The sequence below is a fragment of the Ostrea edulis genome, chromosome 8 (assembly GCF_947568905.1).
Source record: "Ostrea edulis chromosome 8, xbOstEdul1.1, whole genome shotgun sequence".
In the NCBI taxonomy this organism is placed as follows: Eukaryota; Metazoa; Mollusca; class Bivalvia; order Ostreida; family Ostreidae; genus Ostrea; species Ostrea edulis.
Window position 1 is genome coordinate 64,310,899 of NC_079171.1, and position 22,969 is coordinate 64,333,867.

Here is a 22,969-nt window from a genome sequence, read left to right on the forward strand (position 1 = left end):
ACAGAATTAGTGACTCTTGCATTTAGTAAATGTCATTCACACATATGCAGAAACCACAAATCCATTTCCTCAGAGTTTCAAAGTTCTGGGGTGTGACAGACATACAGATGGACAGGACATGGATAAAGAGATCTCTTAAGTGTCACTATGCTTTGCAGGTGACATAAAAATGAAATCAGGGATGGAAAAAATTAACATATTACACAACATCACACGGAAACCGCTCCTATTACATGTTTCAACAAAATACACAAGTATATTACATGTATAACTTTTGTTAGCGGGACTGTATCACACCTCTCATACACTGTAGCCAATTGTGACATGTGTTTGTAAAGCCTATAGAACTCTACCATGCACTGTTGACAATGTCATCTAAAATATATCGAACTCCAAAGTTAATTATCAGTCTACCATTCAACAAAATCATTATTCTAACATTCACTGCCATTCCATGAAAGAAGAACAAATAAACTGATATGTAATATTATGATACAACACTGTGGAATTTAAAGTTTTAACTGGAGGTAAACACTTATTGACCTGGAACAATGATCATAACTGGAGGTAAACACTTATTGACCTGGAACAATGATCATAACTACAGGTAAACACTTATTGACCTGAAACAATGATCATAACTGGAGGTAAACACTTCTTGACCTGGAACAATGATCAATCTCATAAAGAATACAAAACTAGGAGTAAGCTATATTAATGACATACAAATTTTCTAACTTTCAGTTTCTAGTTTCGTATTACAGTCTAAATCAACTCATCACAGGTGACACTTCAGCATAGGATGTAACTCTTACAAAGCATGCAGAGAAATGTTTAAAATAAAAACTATTAAAAGGACAACTAAAATACAATAATCTATCATTATGCTATTCAAATCAAAATCTAAAACTGACGTATTTTTTTTTAATCTAAAAAAATACATTGAAAGTTTTACAAGTGACTCTTAGTAATGGTAAATTTCGTATCATTATGAACCCAAATATTTGGGAGGGAAAATATAAAATTGGTCAAAATTTCTACAGAATACATGTTATCTGCTTATACAGGTACAGTGTGTCCCAAAAGTTTGACGCTTTATGAGGTATTTTCTTTTGTGAGTACACTGTAGAGATAAACTGGATTTCTCAAGTTCTCACATGAGGTTCATGGTGCAGCATGTTCAAGACCCGTGTTCACAGTTTCTCCAGACCCTCTGTAAACGTCAGGATCTCCACGATGTTCATGTTTAGCTTTTTCTCCAGACAATGATAGTAGAACTCTGCTGCCTCCGATTTCATAGACTTCAATTGTGCTAGAAGTTTCCCATCAAACTGGGCGAACGATGGAACACAGCTGTCAAAAAAGTGTATAAAAAGTGTATGAAAGAAGTTGATTAAAGACGTTTATGGATCAACTAATGATGGAATTGCCCCCCCCCCCTCCCCCCCCCCCCCATTATATGGTGAATTTATATTGGTAAACCATGAAAACATTAAACAGAACTATAGTTTCTGTATTTGTTAAACTCCCTCTCTCTCCAAAATCACACATTTTCTGGTACTTATATATGTAAGACTCCAAAGTGCAATGGTCTGCGCCAAAGTGCGATTTTTTGTTAACGTTACAGACCCCAAAGTGTGATGGTCACGCCAAAGGCTGATGGTGCGGAGTTCAGTAACGTTTGTGACATCACATCATTGTGACGACATTCTTAACGTCTTTCAAAATAAAACCGAATAAATGCAACATCGACGACAGTAACGGCAAGGTTGACACTGTTGAGAATAGTGAGAACGGCAAAATACATATGTTGTCGAACTCTCTACTTCGTTCAAACATTTTTTAATTAATTCATGATCATTTATTACTTTGATGAATACATGTATTAAATTCCTGGGGGTATGCTATAATACAAAACATTCTATACCATTTTGCGTTGGAAAATTTTGTGTTTAATAACACGACAACTAAATGGTAAAGAAATAAGTTCTTATTCTTATTTTTTGTGCATGGATTTTGCACTGATATTTTGGTGAAACAACACGGTTCGTTCAGTTGGTACCAAAAAACTGTCGTTTACAAACCAATGGGTTTTGGCGTGTCAAACCATCGCACTTCAGCGTATCAGACCATCGCACTTTGTTGTGTCACACCATCGGGGTTTCGCGCAGACCATCGCACTTTGGAGTCCTACATATACACACACACACTTCCCCAGTACTTATATACACACACACGTTTCCCAATAATTATACATACACACACTTTTCCTAGTAATTATACATACACACACTTTTCCCATTAATTATACATACACACACTTTTCCCATTAATTATACATACACACACTTTTCCCATTAATTATACATACACACACTTTTCCCATTAATTATACATACACACACTTTTCCCATTAATTATACATACACACACTTTTCCCATTAATTATACATACACACACTTTTCCCATTAATTATACATACACACAGTTTTCCCAATAATTATACATACACACAGTTTTCCCATTAATTATACATACACTTTCCCGAATAATTAGACATACACACACTTTTCCCAATGATTATACATACACACACTTTTCCCATTAATTATACATACACACACTTTTCCTAGTAATTATACATACACACACTTTTCCCATTAATTATACATACACACACTTTTCCCATTAATTATACATACACACACTTTTCCCATTAATTATACATACACACAGTTTTCCCAATAATTATACATACACACAGTTTTCCCATTAATTATACATACACTTTCCCGAATAATTAGACATACACACACTTTTCCCAATGATTATACATACACACACTTTTCCCATTAATTAGACATACACACACTTTTCCCAATTATTGTACATACACACACTTTTCCCATTGATTGGGTGTTATGATTATAGTAACCATAAGTCTCTGATGATACTGTAGCTCTATCGGCCATATTTCTTTTCATGAAGCCCACTTCATCTCGTATTATTTGACACACAGACAGATAAAGATATAAATAGAGATACTGTAAATGGGATCAGTCAGCATTTTAAAAGTTGGAGATGAAGTGTTGGTAACTTGAAGCTACATCTATTTACCCATCAAGTTTGAGAGAACAGAGCCAGTTGGAGACGTCCTCTGTACTCATCTGATGAATCCTGGATGACGTGGAATTCTGTCGGATAGGCTGGCTGCCGTACATCGAGGAAGACGAAGACACAATGGGTGCATCTGTTTTGTCTGAAAGTGAAACTAGACATTAGGGATGGTCTCAAAATTAATTGCTTGGTTGCTGTTAACTGAGTAAGGGGAAAACATAAAGGGATAATTTGTGTGATCTGAAAATGAAACAAGAGATCAGGGATGGTTTCAAAATTCATATGTTTTGGTTGTTATTACTGGAGGAAGGAGTCCCTTGCAAGTGAAAAAATACACAAAAATATATGATTTGGTGCAATCAATATTTCATATAGTTAACATCTCAAAAGATGATAAATCAGTCTGCAAAATTTAATATAATGACAAATGTATCATCTGCACACTAACACCAAAATAGCAGATTAATATTCTGTAACAATGTTTTTTAGGGAGAGGCCTCAGACACAGGCTATTCCCATTGATTTACTGAATGTTTAGATTTAACAACTTTTCTTTACTGCAATCTTGGACAACAAGGGGCACATAAAGTTACCACTATTATCCAACACCGACAGCCGTCCCATGCCCTTCAATTCCTTCATCAATCCGTTCCATGGCTTCTCGAACGGGTATTTTCCGCTGAAGTCAAAGTACAGCTTGGCCCCCAGGATAAACCCCAGCCAGCCATCAGGGCGGTACCGCTTCTGGACCATCAGGGGAATGTACTCTTTTCGAAGTTGGAATGTATATTCTGCCTCTGTTGAATTCAGAATACGATTCGTTCTTAAGTTGCAGCAACATATATATTGTATATGGGGTATTTTCTGCTGTTGTAAATTTTTGCGATTTCATCCATAAATGGCAGTAAATGAAATTCTGTTTCAAATTTCTGTGGTTGCATCGTACCTATATTTAATTAATAAATGTGTACATATTTTGCGATTGTAATTTTTGCAGATTTTTCCCATGTGCAGAAAATGGCCACCCGCAGAAAATACTGGTTATACAGGACGTATTTAAATTACGGATCTCTTTGCCTTCGATATCCTTACAAACTGTAGTGATGGCCTTCCCCTGCAGAACAAGGGGTGTTCAATTTTGATGAAGATAGTACATCTTTATTAAAAGCTGTGAATTCCGAAAGAAATGAAAGAAGAATGGCAGTATAAAAGATAAATTTCTGTTTTAAAAATACACGAGGTTAGGGTGTGCTTTTTTTGTGGGTACGAAAAATCGCAAAAATTACAATCGCAAAATATGCATTCTCTGACAGACTCACTCAGTCTACAGTTAGGACTCTGTTTATATTTCTCTGACAGACTCACTCAGTCTACAGTTAGGACTCTGTTTATATTTCTCTGACAGACTCACTCAGTCTACAGTTAGGACTCTGTTTACATTTCTCTGACAGACTCACTTAGTCTACAGTTAGGACTCTGTTTATATTTCTCTGACAGACTCACTCAGTCTACAGTTAGGACTCTGTTTATATTTCTCTGACAGACTCACTCAGTCTACAGTTAGGACTCTGTTTATATTTCTCTGACAGACTCACTCAGTCTACAGTTAGGACTCTGTTTATATTTCTCTGACAGATTCACTCAGTCTACAGTTAGGACTCTGTTTATATTTCTCTGACAGACTCATTTAGTCTACAGTTAGGACTCTGTTTATATTTCTCTGACAGACTCACTCAGTCTACAGTTAGGACTCTGTTTATATTTCTCTGACAGACTCACCCAGTCTACAGTTAGGACTCTGTTTATATTTCTCTGACATGCAGACTAGGACTAGTGCTGCATTCTCCACTGCCTCTGCCATGGCTGCTAAAGTGGAACCACCCATTCTCTCCACATCGATCCACACCTCTACTCCCTCTTTCTGGATAAAAACATTGTAGTGATAAGTGGAGTGATAAAACATTGTAGTGATAAGTGGAGTGATAAAACATTGATAGTTCGATGATTGATTGGTGGTTTATTTGTTTTATGTTCCGTTGAGAATTTTCACTCAGATTCAGACGCCACCAGCTGTAAGTGAAGTACCACTACTGTAGGCCCATGCTTAATGCTCAGGGCCGTGGCTGTGAGGGTTCTTTATCGTGCCAACGCCTGCTGCAACACGCGACCTATGTTTTTAAGGTCACATTCGAAAGACCCATGACTTTCACCTTTAAATGCTAAGTGCTTGGCGAAGGAGGAATCACTACCCAAATGGCATGGCACAAGTGGAGCTCGAACTCACGACCTCCCGGTCACACAGTGAACACTACCACTGAGCTACCGCGACCGTTCACACAGTGAACACTACCACTGAGCTACCGCGACCGTTCACGCAGTGAACAATACCACTGAGCTACCGCGACCGTTCACCCAGTGAACACTACCACTGAGCTACCGCGACCGTTCACCCAGTGAACACTACCACTGAGCTACCGCGACCGTTCACACAGTGAACACTACCACTGAGCTACCGCGACCGTTCACACAGTGAACACTACCACTGAGCTACCGCGACCGTTCACACAGTGAACACTACCACTGAGCTACCGCGACCGTTCACACAGTGAACACTACCACTGAGCTACCGCGACCGCTCACACAGTGAACACTACCACTGAGCTACCGCGACCGTTCACACAGTGAACACTACCACTGAGCTACCGCGACCATTCACAGTGAACACTACCACTGAGCTACCGCGACCGTTCACACAGTGAACACTACCACTGAGCTACCGCGACCGTTCACACAGTGAACACTACCACTGAGCTACCGCGACCATTCACAGTGAACACTACCACTGAGCTACCGCGACCGTTCACACAGTGAACACTACCACTGAGCTACCGCGAAAGGTCACCCAGTGAACACTACCACTGAGCTACCACAACCGTTCACACAGTGAACACTACCACTGAGCTACCGCGACCATTCACACAGTGAACACTACCACTGAGCTACCGCGACCGTTCACACAGTGAACACTACCACTGAGCTACCGCGACAGGTCACACAGTGAACACTACCACTGCGCTACCGCGATCGTTCACACAGTGAACACTACCACTGAGCTATCGCGAAAGGTCACACAGTGAACACTACCACTGAGCTACCACGACCATTCACACAGTGAACACTACCACTGAGCTACCGTGACTGTTCACACAGTGAACACTACCACTGCGCTACCGCGACCGTTCACCCAGTGAACACTACCACTGAGCTATCGTGAAAGGTCACACAGTGAACACTACCACTGAGCTACCGCGACCGTTCACACAGTGAACACTACCACTGAGCTACCGCGACTGTTCACACAGTGAACACTACCACTGAGCTACCACGACCGTTCACACAGTGAACACTACCACTGAGCTACCGCGACCGTTCACACAGTGAACACTACCACTGAGCTACCGCGACCGTTCACACAGTGAACACTACCACTGAGCTACCGCGACCATTCACACAGTGAACACTACCACTGAGCTACCGCGACCGTTCACACAGTGAACACTACCACTGCGCTACCGCGACCGTTCACACAGTGAACACTACCACTGAGCTATCGCGAAAGGTCACACAGTGAACACTACCAATGAGCTACCGCGACCGTTCACACAGTGAACACTACCACTGAGCTACCGTGACAGGTTTGGACTGGTTAGGATGGCTGAAACCCTGACTACTAACAAGGAAATGGAATAACCTTAACCATAAATCCACAAAAATTGAGCTCCCACGAAATTCAACGACTCCATCGGAAAACGGCAAGAAGACGAAGCATACGTCTCTATTCCTGAGTATTTAGTACAATAGATCACTTTTATTTAGCATTTAGTACTATAGATCACTTTTATTTAGTATTTAGTACTATAGATCACTTTTATTTAGCATTTAGTACTATAGATCACTTTTATTTAGTATTTAGTACTATAGATCACTTTTATTTAGTATTTAGTACTATAGATCACTTTTATTTAGTATTTAGTACTATAGATCACTTTTATTTTCGCGTGGATACAATGATGTAAATATTCACTAGACAAAACATTCATGAATCATTATCTGCTGTGTTTGTCTGCTGTGTGTAGTTCATGAATCATTATCTACTGTGTTTGTCTGCTGTGTGTAGGAGTTCATGAATCATTATCTACTGTGTTTGTCTGCGGTGTGTAGTTCATGAATCATTATCTACTGTGTTTGTCTGCTGTGTGTAGGAGTTCATGAATCATTATCTACTGTGTTTGTCTGCGGTGTGTAGGAGTTCACGAATCATTATCTACTGTGTTTGTCTGCTGTGTGTAGTTCATTAATCATTATCTACTGTGTTTGTTTGCTGTGTGTAGGAGTTCATGAATCATTATCTACTGTGTTTGTCTGCGGTGTGTAGTTCATGAATCATTATCTACTGTGTTTGTCTGCTGTGTGTAGGAGTTCATTAATCATTATCTACTGTGTTTGTCTGCTGTGTGTAGGAGTTCATTAATCATTATCTACTGTGTTTGTCTGCGGTGTGTAGGAGTTCACGAATCATTATCTACTGTGTTTGTCTGCTGTGCGTAGTTCATGAATCATTATCTACTGTGTTTGTCTGCTGTGTGTAGGAGTTCATGAATCATTATCTACTGTGTTTGTCTGCTGTGTGTAGGAGTTCACGAATCATTATCTACTGTGTTTGTCTGCTGTGTGTAGTTCATTAATCATTATCTACTGTGTTTGTCTGCTGTGTGTAGTTCATTAATCATTATCTACTGTGTTTGTCTGCTGTGTGTAGGAGTTCACAAATCATTATCTACTGTGTTTGTCTGCTGTGTGTAGTTCATGAATCATTATCTACTGTGTTTGTCTGCTGTGTGTAGTTCATGAATCATTATCTACTGTGTTTGTCTGCTGTGTGTAGGAGTTCATGAATCATTATCTACTGTGTTTGTCTGTGGTGTGTAGTACATGAATCATTATCTACTGTGTTTGTCTGCTGTGTGTAGGAGTTCACAAATCATTATCTACTGTGTTTGTCTGCTGTGTGTAGTTCATGAATCATTACCTACTGTGTTTGTCTGCGGTGTGTAGGAGTTCATTAATCATTACCTACTGTGTTTGTCTGCGGTGTGTAGGAGTTCATTAATCATTATCTACTGTGTTTGTTTGCTGTGTGTAGGAGTTCATTAATCATTATCTACTGTGTTTGTTTGCTGTGTGTAGGAGTTCATTAATCATTATCTACTGTGTTTGTTTGCTGTGTGTAGGAGTTCATGAATCATTATCTACTGTGTTTGTCTGCTGTGTGTAGGAGTTCATGAATCATTATCTACTGTGTTTGTCTGCTGTGTGTAGGAGTTCATGAATCATTATCTACTGTGTTTGTCTGCTGTGTGTAGGAGTTCATGAATCATTATCTACTGTGTTTGTCTGCGGTGTGTAGGAGTTCACGAATCATTATCTACTGTGTTTGTCTGCTGTGTGTAGTTCATGAATCATTATCTACTGTGTTTGTCTGCTGTGCGTAGTTCATGAATCATTATCTACTGTGTTTGTCTGCTGTGTGTAGGAATTCATTCACGAATCATTATCTACTGTGTTTGTCTGTGGTGTGTAGGAGTTCATGAATCATTATCTACTGTGTTTGTCTGCTGTGTGTAGTTCATGAATCATTATCTACTGTGTTTGTCTGCTGTGTGTAGGAGTTCATGAATCATTATCTACTGTGTTTGTCTGCTGTGTGTAGGAGTTCATTCACGAAAACTAAATTTATTAATGTCCTGTCTCACAAAATTACATGAAAATAATGTTCTCGAGGATGAACTGTGATTCTAAGATGGTAAATCAGAAACTAGGGGACTTTAATGTTTAAATCTTACTTTTAATCTCTCCCTGATTTTCATGATGGTTTCTTTCTCGTTCCAAGAATAACTGATAAACACATGTCCCTTATTTTTCTTGGCAGATTTTGGACCTGCAAACCAAAAAACATATCAGTGACATAGACTAAGTAATATCCATAAATAGAAAGGGGCGTATAGATTGTGACCTTGAATTCGTCTAAATCTTTTGCTCTACAATAAAAACTGACAAACTTGAATTCATGTTACTGCTTTTACAGAAGTGATTGTTAAGGAGGAATGACACAACAAGGGAAACTCGTACATTACTTATATTTTGAAATTAAAAAGTTTTAGACTTATATTATTAAATTAAAAAATGCAGTTTTAGTAGAAAGTTACATGAGAAAAAATGAAACCCCTGCTGGACTCGAGTCCAGATCAGCATATCAACTTATCCTGCTATTGTGATTAGATTTAAAAGGAATATACACACATTGCTGATATCTATATTTTCATTCATGTTTTAAAAGGAAGTCAGCCATTATGACAAGGTAGTTCACCTCCTTAATAAACATGGTGTGACAACACTTAACAAGTACATGATTGGCAACAAGTAGCCCCTAGGCCTACCCCAGAGTCACCTGCTCACAAAAGGAAGCCCCTCCCCCAGGGTCACCTGCTCACAACAGGAAGCCCCTCCCCCGGGGTCAGATCTACTCACGTTTTGACACATCATTCTCCCCTTTCAGGACAAACAGCGCTCCATTGACGTTTTTCAAGACTTCCTTGTCCTGACTGCTTTTCAGACTCTCAAGTCTTTCTAACATTTCTGGGAATTCCACAATTTGTTGGCACACCTCCTTATCGAATGACAATGTCCATATCGCCCTCGACGTGATTGCCTGCTCCTCGGAGTGCTCTCCCTTGAGCATTTGTAGGAGAACTGGAAGAGCACCAGCATCAATAATCTGTGAAGATACAGACACCATTGTTCTGATGAGTGAAGTCAAAACCATAAAAGTCTGTTTGAATGAGACTAACTATGTGATGGATTGATTTTATATTGTTTAACGCCCCTCTCAAGAATCTTTCACTCATATAGAGACGTCACCATTGCCAGTGAAGGACTGCAAAATCTAGGCCTATGCTCGGCACAAAGGACCGCCCCATTCACTCACCTCCTACACAAGCAAGGAGTACTGAGGACCTATTCTAACCCGGATCCCCATGGGATGAGACTATTTACATATTTGGTATTGATCAGTGTATATGTATACTTATACAATTCAAAGCCTATCAAGGATGGATGCAAGACAGTGGCATGAACAAATTATTTACATCAGAATGATTTTTGAAACATATTAAGATAGTTTCGAATGAAATATACCGTGTAAAACACAAAAGTGGATTCATTTTTAGAACTACACTATACATATACCGTGTAAAACACAAAAGTGGATTCATTTTTAGAACTACACTGTACAGGGGTAATAACATTACAAATCAAATCATCCAACTTAAGCAGATTCAGTACTGCCAAAATGTAACAGAAAACTGCACTAACACGACAGTCCAGTGCTCTACAGATCCAGCTATAGGGTTAACTCATTAACACGACAGTCCAGCGCTCTACAGATCCAGCTATAGGGTTAACCCACTAGCATGACAGTCCAGCGCTCTACAGATCCACTATAGGGTTAACCCACTAACATGATAGTCCAACTCTTTACAGATCCAGCTATAGGGTTAACCCTCTAACATGAGAGTCCAGCTATAGGGTTAACCCTCTAACACGACAGTCCAGCATTCTACAGATCCACTATACGGTTAACCCACTAACACGATAGTCCAGCGCTCTACAGATCCACTATAGGGTTAACCCTCTAACATGACAATCCAGCGCTCTACAGATCCAGGTATAGGGCTAACCCACTGACAGCGCAGTCCAGCGTTATACAGATCCAGCTATAGGGTTAACCCTCTAACACAACAGTCCAGCACTCTACAGATCCAGTTATAGGGTTAACCCACTAACATGACAGTCCAGTGCTCTACAGATCCACTATAGGGTTAACTCACTAACACGACAGTCCAGCGCTCTACAGATCCAGCTATAGGGTTAACCCTCTAACATGACAGTCCAGCGCTTTACAGATCCACTATAGGGTTAACCCACTAACATGATAGTCCAGCTCTCTACAGATCCAGTTATAGGGTTAACCCACTGACAGCACAGTCCAGCTCTCTACAGATCCAGCTATAGGGTTAACTCACTAACACGACAGTCCAGCACTCTACAGATCCAGTTATAGGGTTAACCCACTGACAGCACAGTCCAGCTCTCTACAGATCCAGCTATAGGGTTAACCCTCTAACATGAGAGTCCAGCTATAGGGTTAACCCTCTAACACGACAGTCCAGCTCTCTACAGATCCAGCTATAGGGTTAACCCTCTAACACGACAGTCCAGCTCTCTACAGATCCAGTTATAGGGTTAACCCACTAACATGACAGTCCAGCTCTCTACAGATCCAGTTATAGGGTTAACCCACTAACATGACAGTCCAGCGCTCTACAGATCCACCATAGGGTTAACCCACTAACACGATAGTCCAGCTCTCTACAGATCCAGTTATAGGGTTAACCCTCTAACATGAGAGTCCAGCTATAGGGTTTACCCTCTAACACGACAGTCCAGCATTCTACAGATCCACTATAGGGTTAACCCACTGACAGCACAGTCCAGCGCTCTACAAATCCAGCTATAGGGTTAACCAACTAGACAGAGTTAGATATCAGAGTTGTTTTTCATAACAAAAGTGTCATTGCACCTTAATTTTAATATTTATGAAACAAGAGAAAACTACAATGTACCTTTTTCTTGTTTTTGTCATTAACGGCCAGTTTACTCATTCCATCCATCAACTCGTGGGGTGTGAACCCTAAATGTCTCCTCTTCTCATTCTTTAAGGCCTTGTTGATGTATTTGATACAACCTTCTATGGCACCTGTACATAAAACAAACCATACTGGATTATCTCCCCTGCTGTAAAACAAAACCATACTGGATTATCTCCCCTGCTATAGAACAAACCAGATACTGGATTATCTCCCCTGCTGTAAATTTGTGCCGTAAATCATGTGACTATTGGTAATTTATTTGTTTAACATGACTGAATATCTACATGTAAGGTAAAGATAAAGAACAGTGATCAATCTCATAACTCCTATAAAGGTGAAGATAACAAACAGTGATCAATCTCATAACTCCTATAAAGGTGAAGATAACGAACAGTGATCAATCTCCTGACTCATACATACATCAAAATTTGTCTCTACATCAGACAATGTTCTATTTCTCTTCATAAAAAGCAAAATTTGTTATGTTCTGATTGTTAGTTATTTTCACCTATGTTTCACGCATAATTCGTTAAGTTCAAAATTTTTGTTCTCCTCACCTATGTGGGGAATGAAAAATCAATACGTTATAACCAGTAATTGTTCCCATGATACAACCCTCTATGGCACATGTACATGTGTTTTGGTCATATCTATATCCTTAGTAACCACGTGATAAACGATACTGTCTTGACAGTTGATGGGGGACATTACACAATATACAGTGCTCCCTGTATACACTGCCCTCCCCCCTTATGATGCCACTCCCACTTATTGCCTGGAAATCCTAAAGAACAAATTCCTCACCGTGTTAACACTTAATGCCACCCCGCATAATGCCATATGCCATTGATTTTCACAAGCAAATGGTCAAATTTTACAGAGTTTACCCCGGATGATAATGCCAATTACCTCACAACCATTGGAAATTACACCTGTACTTTGATAGTGGTGCGGTGAAGTGTGACAGGTGTTTGGTCATCAGGTTAACTACAAATAATTGCTGAATTAAATCTGAGATAATCTAAATGTTTACACATAATGGAGCCCAAATAAATCTAGGGAATTGTTGGTAATGGTGAATTCATTATACTGCCATCCCCGACTTATTGCCCAAATTGGTCTTGGACAAACTTGGCAATATGCCAAGGGAGCACTGTACAACCAACCAACATGTGACAGCTGATCCTGTATTGACAGCGATGACCAGAGGTGGGATCAGGTGCCTAGGAGGAATAAGCATCCCGGATAGAGCAATATTGGTAGATGTTATGGATAAGGTTGGGTTGGGCATCAATAATCGGTATCAATATTGTTTCATTTCATACCGTTATCGATATTGGTATTTATATATCAAACATGAGGCCCATGGGCCACATTGCTCACCTGAGTCACCTTGACCCATATTTAGAGATTTTTCCTATATATTTGAATGTAAAACTTTGATCCCTATTGTGGCCCAAACCTACCCCTAAGGGCCATGATTTTTACAAACTTGAATCTACACTATGTAAGGAAGTTGTCAAGTAAATGTAAACTGTTCTGGCTCAGTAAAACTTTGATCCTTATTGTGGCCCAAACCTACACCTGGGGGCCATGATTTTAACAAACTTGAATCTGCACTATTTAAGGAAGCTTTCATGTAAATGTAAACTTTTCTGGCCCAGTGGTTCTTCAGAAGATTATTAAAGATTTTCCTTATATATTTGTATGTAAAAATTTATCCCTTATTGTGGCCCCTCCCTCCCTACCCCCCCCCCCCCCCCCCCCGAGATCATGATTTTAACAAACTTGAATCTGTACTATATCAGGAAGCTTTCATGTAAATTTGTACTTGCCCCACTGGTTCTTAAGAATATTTTCAAAGATTTTACCAAAATATTTGCTTGTAAAACTTTGATCCCCTAATGTGGCCCCAATCTACCCCCAGGGGTCATGGTTTTAACAAACTTGAATCTGCACTATGTCAGGAAGCTTTCATGTAAATTTCAGTTCTTCTGGCTCAGTGGTTTTTAAGAAAAAGGCTTTCAAATGACCCTGCCCTATATTTGTGATTATCTCCCCTTTCCAGGGGGCATTGCCCTTCATTTGAATAAACTTGAAAGCCTTTCACCCAAGGATACTTTTTGCCAAGTTTGGTTGAAATTGGCCCCACCCTAGTTATGGAACATCAATTGTTGAAAAATGTATTTCAAGTCTAAATCTGATGAAAACCACAATACACCATGTTCACCATAATTCTGCAGTCCACACTTTATACATAATTCTTTTTTTTTTTTTTTTTTTTTTTTTTTATATATAATTTTTTATTTTTGTGCACATACCGGTATATCAGATATACAATAATATTATATCCAGAGAAGAATAAAAAAAAAAAACCAACAAAAAAACCCCCCAAAAAACAAAGCATATGAGCTGAAGGTATGTGGGATTTGAGAGAGAAAGAAGAAGAGTAAGAGAGAGAAGTTAAGAAAACAGAAGGTTCCATCAATTCCATTGGGCATCAAACTTTTCCTTTTTACCATTTTTATACGAAATAAATTTTTGAGTTTCATAAAAAAAATTCATTTGTGAAATTGCAGCATGCACACTCAAGGACTTCTCAGTGCATCTTGCTGTGTACACATAGTATTTAAGCCATAAGACAATAGTGTTTTGTATCAGACTATTATTTTCAATAAAACCAAGAATAAAAGATTTTTTTGTAATAGCTATCTGTAAATCAGTCTTATCTTCTAAAAAATGCTCAAATTCTGCTAGGAATAATTGTAAAAAATCACATTCCTACAGAATATGTTCTATTGTTTCCTCTTCAGAATGACAATGATTGCAGTACTTTGAGTCATTTTTTTTGATTTTGAATAAAAAAGAATTTGTAGCTAAGATTCGGTTTATAATTCTGTATTGAAACCATTGTATTTTGCTATCTTTTGTCACTCTGAAGGGTATTTTATGAATTATTTTCCATTCTTTAGTGTCAACTTCCAAAAGCTCACTCCATTTTGTTTTGCCTGATGTGATTGAGGTATTTTGATTTATAATTTCATAAAAAAGTTTTGATTTGTTGCATTTCAACACTGTATATATATTTGACATAATCAATGGATTTGTGAGCTTTTTGATAGTTTTGTCACATCCACAATTTTTCACCCAAGCCTAAACAGCATGAATAATGCTATTATATTCTAAAAATTAATCTTTGTATTTGGATAAGTATTGCAAAATGATTCAAAACCAAGAAATGAACCATCTTCACTGATTATATCATTAAGTTGTCTGATGCCGCTGTCAAACATTTGTTTATTATAAAATGGTTTTCCACCAATATGAATATTTGGGTTATAAAATAGAGGTGCATCGGCAGCGACATCAGACTCTTTACTAAGGTTATGCAATGTAAGCCATGATTTAAATACATCTATCCAAAATTTATTTTTCAATGTTTTCAAGAATATTGTAATGTATTCAATTCCACAGCTTACTAATTTGCTTAAGTCCAACTTTGGAATAAAATGTTCCATCCCTCTATTTGAAAATATGAGATATCTTATCCAAAACAACTTCATAGATGCTATGAATGCAATTAGTTTACCATTCTTAAACCCCCATCTTCATATTTTTTAACAATGACCTCCTTTTTGACCCTATGTATTTTATTATTCCATATAAACAAGAAAAATATCTTTTCTAATTCCTTAAGGTAGAGTTCAGAAGGATTTGGGATTGACATTAAAATATGGTTTAATAATGGCAAAACCAATGTCTTAATAACTGTAATTTTCCCTATGGGAGTTAAAAACCTTTTCTCCCATTGTTTGATTATAGATTTGATCTGCACTAATTTTGGTCCATAGTTTAATTGTGGTATCTTATCTAATTCCATGTCAAAATGTATTCCTAACAAAGTAAATCTGGTGGTACCCCACCTAAGCCTGTAATTTGGCAGCAAAGTTTCATTACTATATTTTTTGGAACCTAACCATATTACATGAGTTTTTTCATAATTGATTTGTAGTCCAGATATTTCTGAAAAATAATCTAAAGTTTTAAAAGTTTCTGCGAGAGATTCTTCACTGCCATCAAGGATAAGTGAGGTATCATCAGCTAATTGTGAGATCTTTTTTCTACATTATTTACAGTAATGCCTTTGATATTCTTATTCATTCTAATTTGGATTGCTAATATTTCCGCACATATCAAAAATATGTATGGTGATAATGGATCCCCTTGTCTGCAACCTCTCTGAATAATGATTCTATCAGAGAGATTACCACCTTGATTGATTGCAGATGTAATGTCTGTATTAAAAATCGATACCCAATTCCTAATTGATGGGCCAAAATTAAAAAGTTTTAGCGCTTTTTGTATAAATGTCCATGAAAGAGCATCAAAGGCTTTTTCAAAATCAATAAGTAGTAATAATCCAGGTATATTTTCTTCTTCAGTATAGTGCATTATATCATAAATAAGCCTTGTATTTTCTCCAATATATCTGTTGGGGATGAAACCTGTTTGATCTTGATTAATTATTTTGTCTAAGTATCTTTTTATTCTATTCGCAATACAGCCCGATGCAATTTTATACACAGTATTCAACAAAGTAATTGGTCTCCAATTCTTCAAATATTGTCTCGGCTTGTCACCTTTTGGTAACAATGTAATAATACCATGTCTTTGTGTAATAGAAAGACAGTTATTTTTGTACCCATAATTAATAGACCTAACTACAAAAAGACCAATATACTTCCAAAACATTTTGAAGAATTCCGCAGAAAAACCATCAGATCCTGGGGATTTGTTTGATTTCATTTTGTAAAGGGTATTGGAGGCTTCCTCAATAGTAATGTTACCTTCTAGTGATTCAGATTCTTTATTTTCTTTATTTGAAAGTTTTGGAACATCTTCAATACCAAGATCATTGTGCAAGTCTATTGTGTTTAAATTGCTTTTCTTGTATAATTGTTCATAGAATGCTTTTGTTTCCCTTAATATTTCTGATTGTTTATAAATTACTGTCCCATCATTACACTCTAATCTTGGTATGATTTTGCTAGTGAAATTTCTAGATTCTAACGTACAAAAATAATGTGATGTTTTTTCTCCTTCTTCAATCCATCTAGCTCTACTTCTTACATAAATACCATGCAACTTATCTTTTCTAATGTTTTCTAATTCTTGCTTTTTACTACACAGTTCATTGATATTGCTGTCACAAACATTTTCTTCTAGTAATTGGATATTTTCTTTTAATTCTTTTTCCTCTCTTTCTTTCTTCTTTTTGATATATGATGCATAAGAGATAGTTTTACCTCTTATTTCTAAAAGTAATGTTTCTAAAAAAAAGTTGATCGTTAATAGAGAAGGAAATGTCTGCATCAGATATATCATGTATGTTATCAAAATTGTATACAGGGATTGCATACTGTTTCTTTACCTTTATAATAATATCTTTGATACAATCTAAATAATTTTCATCATAGAGTAAAGAGTTATTAAACTTCCATAACCCTCTACCTTTCTTAAAGTCATTAAAAGATATCTTCAAGGATATCATTGAGTGATCTGACCTATAACTAGGTTCTATAGTACACATTTCTAGCCCAGACAAAAGAGTCTCGGATATTAAAAAGAAATCTAACCTACTTTGTTTCAATGGAGTTTTTCTTCTCCATGAGTATCTACGAATATTTTCATGTAGCTGTCTAAATGGGTCTATGTAAGAATTACTTTCCATAATTTCTAAAACTTTATCTCTTGCCTTTGAATTATTAATATATTTGTAGTTATAATAATCCAAGTCAGGGTTTAGAACCAGATTAAAATCACCACACCAAATAATATTACTGCATTGCATATCATCAATGTGATTTTGTATATTTTCAAAAAATAGTGGTGTATCATTATTAGGACCATAAATAGTACAAATTAATACTTCATGACCTTCTATACATGCTTTAAGTATAAAATAATTTCCATCAATGTCACCCTTTTCTATCAGAGGTTTAAAGTCAAAATTATTATTGATTAGAATTGCAATTCCCGTGGAGTTTGTAGAATATGAACTGAAGAAACACTGGTATCCCCACAAGTTCCTTATCTCATCTTCAGTATCATGTGAAAAATGTGTATCTTGCAAACAATAAATATTACACTCTAAAGCTCTTAGGTAGTTAAATACGTCCTTGCGTTTCGCAATATCACCTAAACCTTGGCAATTTACTGAAATAATTCTAACCATTCAGATTACAAAAGGGAAAAAATAAATAAATAAACTTACTGAGACTAAAGTGATACCCACTGGAACCCATGGAACCATGTTGAAGTTTGTTGACAAGAGAAATGGGGATAGAGATAGAAAAGAGAAAGAAGTAGAAATACATATATGTATAATACAGTTAAATTAAGATTATCAGTTGTCAATAAAAACAAAATCTAGCTGAAAAATCAAGCTGTGAGACGTGAGAGTCACTTTTTTTGGATGGCAGATGTCCAAAATCATTTTTCATTATGACACGGAAGTACAATAAATCAACACTAAAGTCTAAATCGATATCGGATGGAATTTTTATTCCCGGATTTTTTTCACTTTGAAGTCAATGTCATCGAGTATATCGAACTTCACTCGCTTTCCTTTTACGTTACCATAAACAGAGCCATTAAAGTACCAAGCAGATGTTATGCTCTCATGGTCTATAAGGCGAACAATCAATTCTCTGTTCTCCTTGGTGACATCGTCCCCAAGACGAACATTACCCGGCGAGTCCTTCACAGCAGATCTGCATCGCATTATGTTCGCCTTTTTGTCGTTGTTTCTCATCTTCATTAGGATGGGTCTTGGTGCGTTTGGTCTGGATCCTGGAATGCGGTGCACCGCCTCAATGTCTCGATGGTCAACTTCCACACCCCCCTTCTTTTTCAATGTAGATTTTACTACCTCTACGATGTTTTCTCCTTTTGTTTCTGGGATGCCATATATTTTGATGTTATTTTTTCGACTGTACTGTTCATTGTAATTCGATTTCACTGTGGAAAATGTCGCTAAATTCTATTTATTGAGATATAGGGGTCACGGCAGGTGTGATCAGTCGACGCGGGTGCTTATTCCCCCTTGACACCTGATCCCACCTCTGGTGTGTCCAGGTGTCTGTGTTTGCCCTACTCTTAATTTCGTATTCTTTATAGGAATTATGAGATTGATCACTGTTCATTATCTTCACCTTTATAGGAGTTATGAGATTGATCACTGTTCGTTATCTTCACCTTTATAGGAGTTTGAGAGATTGATCACTGTTCATTTTCTTCACCTTTATAAGAGTTATGAGATTGATCACTGTTCGTTATCTTCACCTTTATAAGAGTTATGAGATTGATCATTGTTCGTTATCTTCACCTTTATAGGAGTTATGAGATTGATCACTGCTCATTATCTTCACCTTTTCATTCACAAACTGAGTACATGCATACTTAAAAAAATTTCAATTTTGTTTGTCATCCTTCAAACAACTTCCTAGACAAAAACGACACAGACAAAAAAACCCCAAAAAACCCTTGATCCACCTACCTGTTTCATCAATAAGTTTATCATTGTCTTCCTCTTCCACTATATGGGCTAAGGTCAGGAGGGACATGACCTTCAGCATCTCATAGGTCAAGTCCTTCCAGGTCGCAAACTTTAACATCACCTGGTAAAACACAGCAGCCTTTATATAACCATACATATAACAAATAATACAGCACCTGACAAAGACTTTATTACATTGTTTGTTTAATGACAAGGTCAGGATTTACTACATTGTTTAACGACAAAATCATGTTTTATTACATTGTTTATTGACAAGGTCAGGTTTTATTACATTGTTTGATGGCAAAATCATGTTTTATTATATTGTTTATTGACAAAGTCAAGTTTTATTACATTGTTTAATGACAAGGTCAGGTTTTATTACATTGTTTAATGAGAAGGTCAGGTTTTATTACATTGTTTAATGATAAGGTCAGGTTTTATTACATTGTTTAATGACAAGGTCAGGTTTTATTACATTCTTTATTTGATGACAAGGTCAAGTTTTACTACATTGATTAATGACAAGGTCAGGTTTTATTACATTCTTTATTTGATGACAAGGTCAAGTTTTACTACATTGATTAATGACAAGGTCAGGTTTTATTACATTGTTTAATGACAAGGTCAGGCTTTATTACATTGTTTAATGACAAGGTCAGGTTTTATTACAATGTTTAATGACAAGGTCAGGTTTTATTACATTATTTAATGACAAGGTCAGGTTTTATTACATTGTTTAATTACAAGGTCAGGTTTTATTACATTATTTAATGACAAGGTCAGGTTTTATTACATTGTTTAATGACAAGGTCAGGTTTTATTACATTGTTTAATGACAAGGTCAGGTTTTATTACATTGTTTAATGACAAGGTCAGGTTTTATTACATTGTTTAATGACAAGGTCAGGTTTTATTACATTATTTAATGACAAGGTCAGGTTTTATTACATTGTTTAATTACAAGGTCAGGTTTTATTACATTGTTTATTGACAAGGTCAGGTTTTATTACATTGTTTAATGAGAAGGTCAGGTTTTATTACATTGTTTCTTTAATGACAAGGTCAGGTTTTATTACATTGTTTGTTGACAAGGTCAGGTTTAATTACATTGTTTGTTTAATGACAAGGTCAGGTTTTATTACATTGTTTATTGACAAGGTCAGGTTTTATTACATTGTTTAATGACAAGGTCAGGTTTTATTACATTGTTTGTTTAATGACAAGGTCAGGTTTTATTACATTGTTTGTTGACAAGGTCAGGTTTCATTACATTGTTTGTTTATTGACAAGGTCAGGTTTTATTACATTGTCTAATTACAAGGTCAGGTTTTATTACAATGTTTAATGACAAGGTCAGGTTTTATTACATTGTATAATGACAAGGTCAGGTTTTATTACATTGTTTAATGACAAGGTCAGGTTTTATTACATTGTTTAATGACAAGGTCAGGTTTTATTACATTGTTTAATGACAAGGTCAGGTTTTATTACACTGTTTATTTGATGACAAGGTCAGGTTTTACTACATTGATTAATGACAAGGTCAGGTTTTATTACATTGTTTAATGACAAGGTCAGGTTTTATTACATTGTTTATTGACAAGGTCAGGTTTTATTACATTGTTTAATGACAAGGTCAGGTTTTATTACAATGTTTAATGACAAGGTCAGGTTTTATTACATTGTATAATGACAAGGTCAGGTTTTATTACATTGTTTAATGACGAGGTCAGGTTTTCTTAGATTGTTTAATGACAAGGTCAGATTTTATTACATTGTTTAATGACGAGGTCAGGTTTTATTAGATTGTTTAATGACAAGGTCAGATTTTATTACATTTTTTAATGACAAGGTCAGGTTTTATTACATTGTCTGTTTAATGACAAGGTCAGGTTTTATTACATTGTTTGTTTAATGACAAGGTCAGGTTTTATTACACTGTTTATTTGATGACAAGGTCAGGTTTTACTACATTGATTAATGACAAGGTCAGGTTTTATTACATTGTTTAATGACAAGGTCAGGTTTTATTACATTATTTATTGACAAGGTCAGGTTTTATTACATTGTTTATTGAGAAGGTCAGGTTTTATTACATTGTTTGTTTAATGACAAGGTCAGGTTTTATTACATTGTTTGTTGACAAGGTCAGGTTTCATTACATTGTTTGTTTAATGACAAGGTCAGGTTTAATTACATTGTTTATTGACAAGGTCAGGTTTTATTACATTGTTTAATAACAAGGTCAGGTTTTATTACATTGTTTAATGACAAGGTCAGGTTTTATTACATTGTTTAATGACAAGGTCAGGTTTTATTACATTGTTTATTGACAAGGTCAGGTTTTATTACATTGTTTGTGTTTTGGTATTTCACAGTTACACTGTGTTTGTTAATTTACAGGAAAAAAAGAGAATAATAGAATCCTTAATTAGTACGAGTGTGGGATAGGGAAATTCCACTGAGGGGAGAAGATTCGCAGTCTAGGACGAGGATTAAGCAGCGAATCTTGTTCCAGAGGTGGAATTTCCCTATCCCACACCAGTATATAATGAAGGATTATTTTTCTCACATTTTACCTACAGTTTAGTGCATAAATTTAGGAGCTTTGAGAAAATTCTAAATATCAAAATCCTCATTTGAACTTTAATGCAAAAACTAATTAGATAGGCAGAAAGAGCATTACCGAAAATGGTATACAGTGTAAACTAAAAACCAAAGGTTGTCCAACAGAAAGCTATATACATTAAAATTCAAAGAAACAATGCGAAATATTTTTGCTTCACCGTGTAACGTAAATCTTCACTGTGTAACGTAAATCATAGAAAATATATGACGTCACAATCAAATGACGTCACAGCAGTGTGAGACTGAAAAATCTCACACGGCTGTCTCACATGGGTAAAGTCTATCTGACACTGGCGATAATGTGAGAAACGAATATGAACCCTACCTCTGTGGTTCCATTTTCTTTGAAGTAGTGGTGAATATCTGTGGTTCGTGATATATTGTGCAAAATGCTCATCGAGGCTTTCACTACGTAATATACATTCTGTAAATGTAAAAAAAAAAATAAATATCTGTTATCTATGATATATTGTGTAAAATGTTCTGTTTAAAAATGACAATATTTGATTTGATATTTAGGGGTTTTTTGACTTCCCAATAAATTTCAAAGTATTTACATTTTGAAAGTAGAAAGTGAAAGTAGGTATACCTTAGAATGAAGATTTTTGATGTAAGGTTCATGATCACAGTTAATGGTGAAAAATCTCACCCCATCGTTGTCAGCAATTGACTGAAATAAAATTGCAGCACAGAATGAAAATCTGATACCTACATAAAAATATCTCACTCCGTCATTGTCAGCAATGGACTGAAATAAAATCACAGCACAGAATCAGACACCTCCATAACATTGATTCTTAACACGTGGACAGGCTACTTTCACTTCATACCACATAGAGTGATTCATATAGCACATTCTGTCCTTATAACCACACAGAGTGATTCATATAACAC

The 22,969-nt window shown here is 36.4% G+C and overlaps 1 protein-coding gene across 2 annotated transcripts in view; it reads right to left on the reverse strand.

The window, feature by feature from the left end:
* Positions 1-6: 6 nt before the first annotated feature.
* The window catches only part of LOC125662391 (uncharacterized), an 84,644-nt gene continuing 61,681 nt past the window's right edge, over positions 7-22,969 (reverse strand). For both annotated transcript variants that reach the window (XM_048894595.2, XM_056146656.1), the window contains exons 5-14: positions 22,665-22,745; positions 22,401-22,499; positions 19,445-19,565; positions 11,860-11,993; positions 9,707-9,953; positions 9,022-9,116; positions 4,898-5,039; positions 3,712-3,915; positions 3,119-3,260; positions 7-1,353 (exon numbers count right to left, since the gene is read on the reverse strand). In XM_048894595.2, coding sequence (XP_048750552.1) covers positions 1,194-1,353; positions 3,119-3,260; positions 3,712-3,915; positions 4,898-5,039; positions 9,022-9,116; positions 9,707-9,953; positions 11,860-11,993; positions 19,445-19,565; positions 22,401-22,499; positions 22,665-22,745 — 1,425 coding nt within the window. In that variant the 3' untranslated portion in view covers positions 7-1,193. The remainder of the gene's footprint in view (positions 1,354-3,118; positions 3,261-3,711; positions 3,916-4,897; positions 5,040-9,021; positions 9,117-9,706; positions 9,954-11,859; positions 11,994-19,444; positions 19,566-22,400; positions 22,500-22,664; positions 22,746-22,969) is intronic.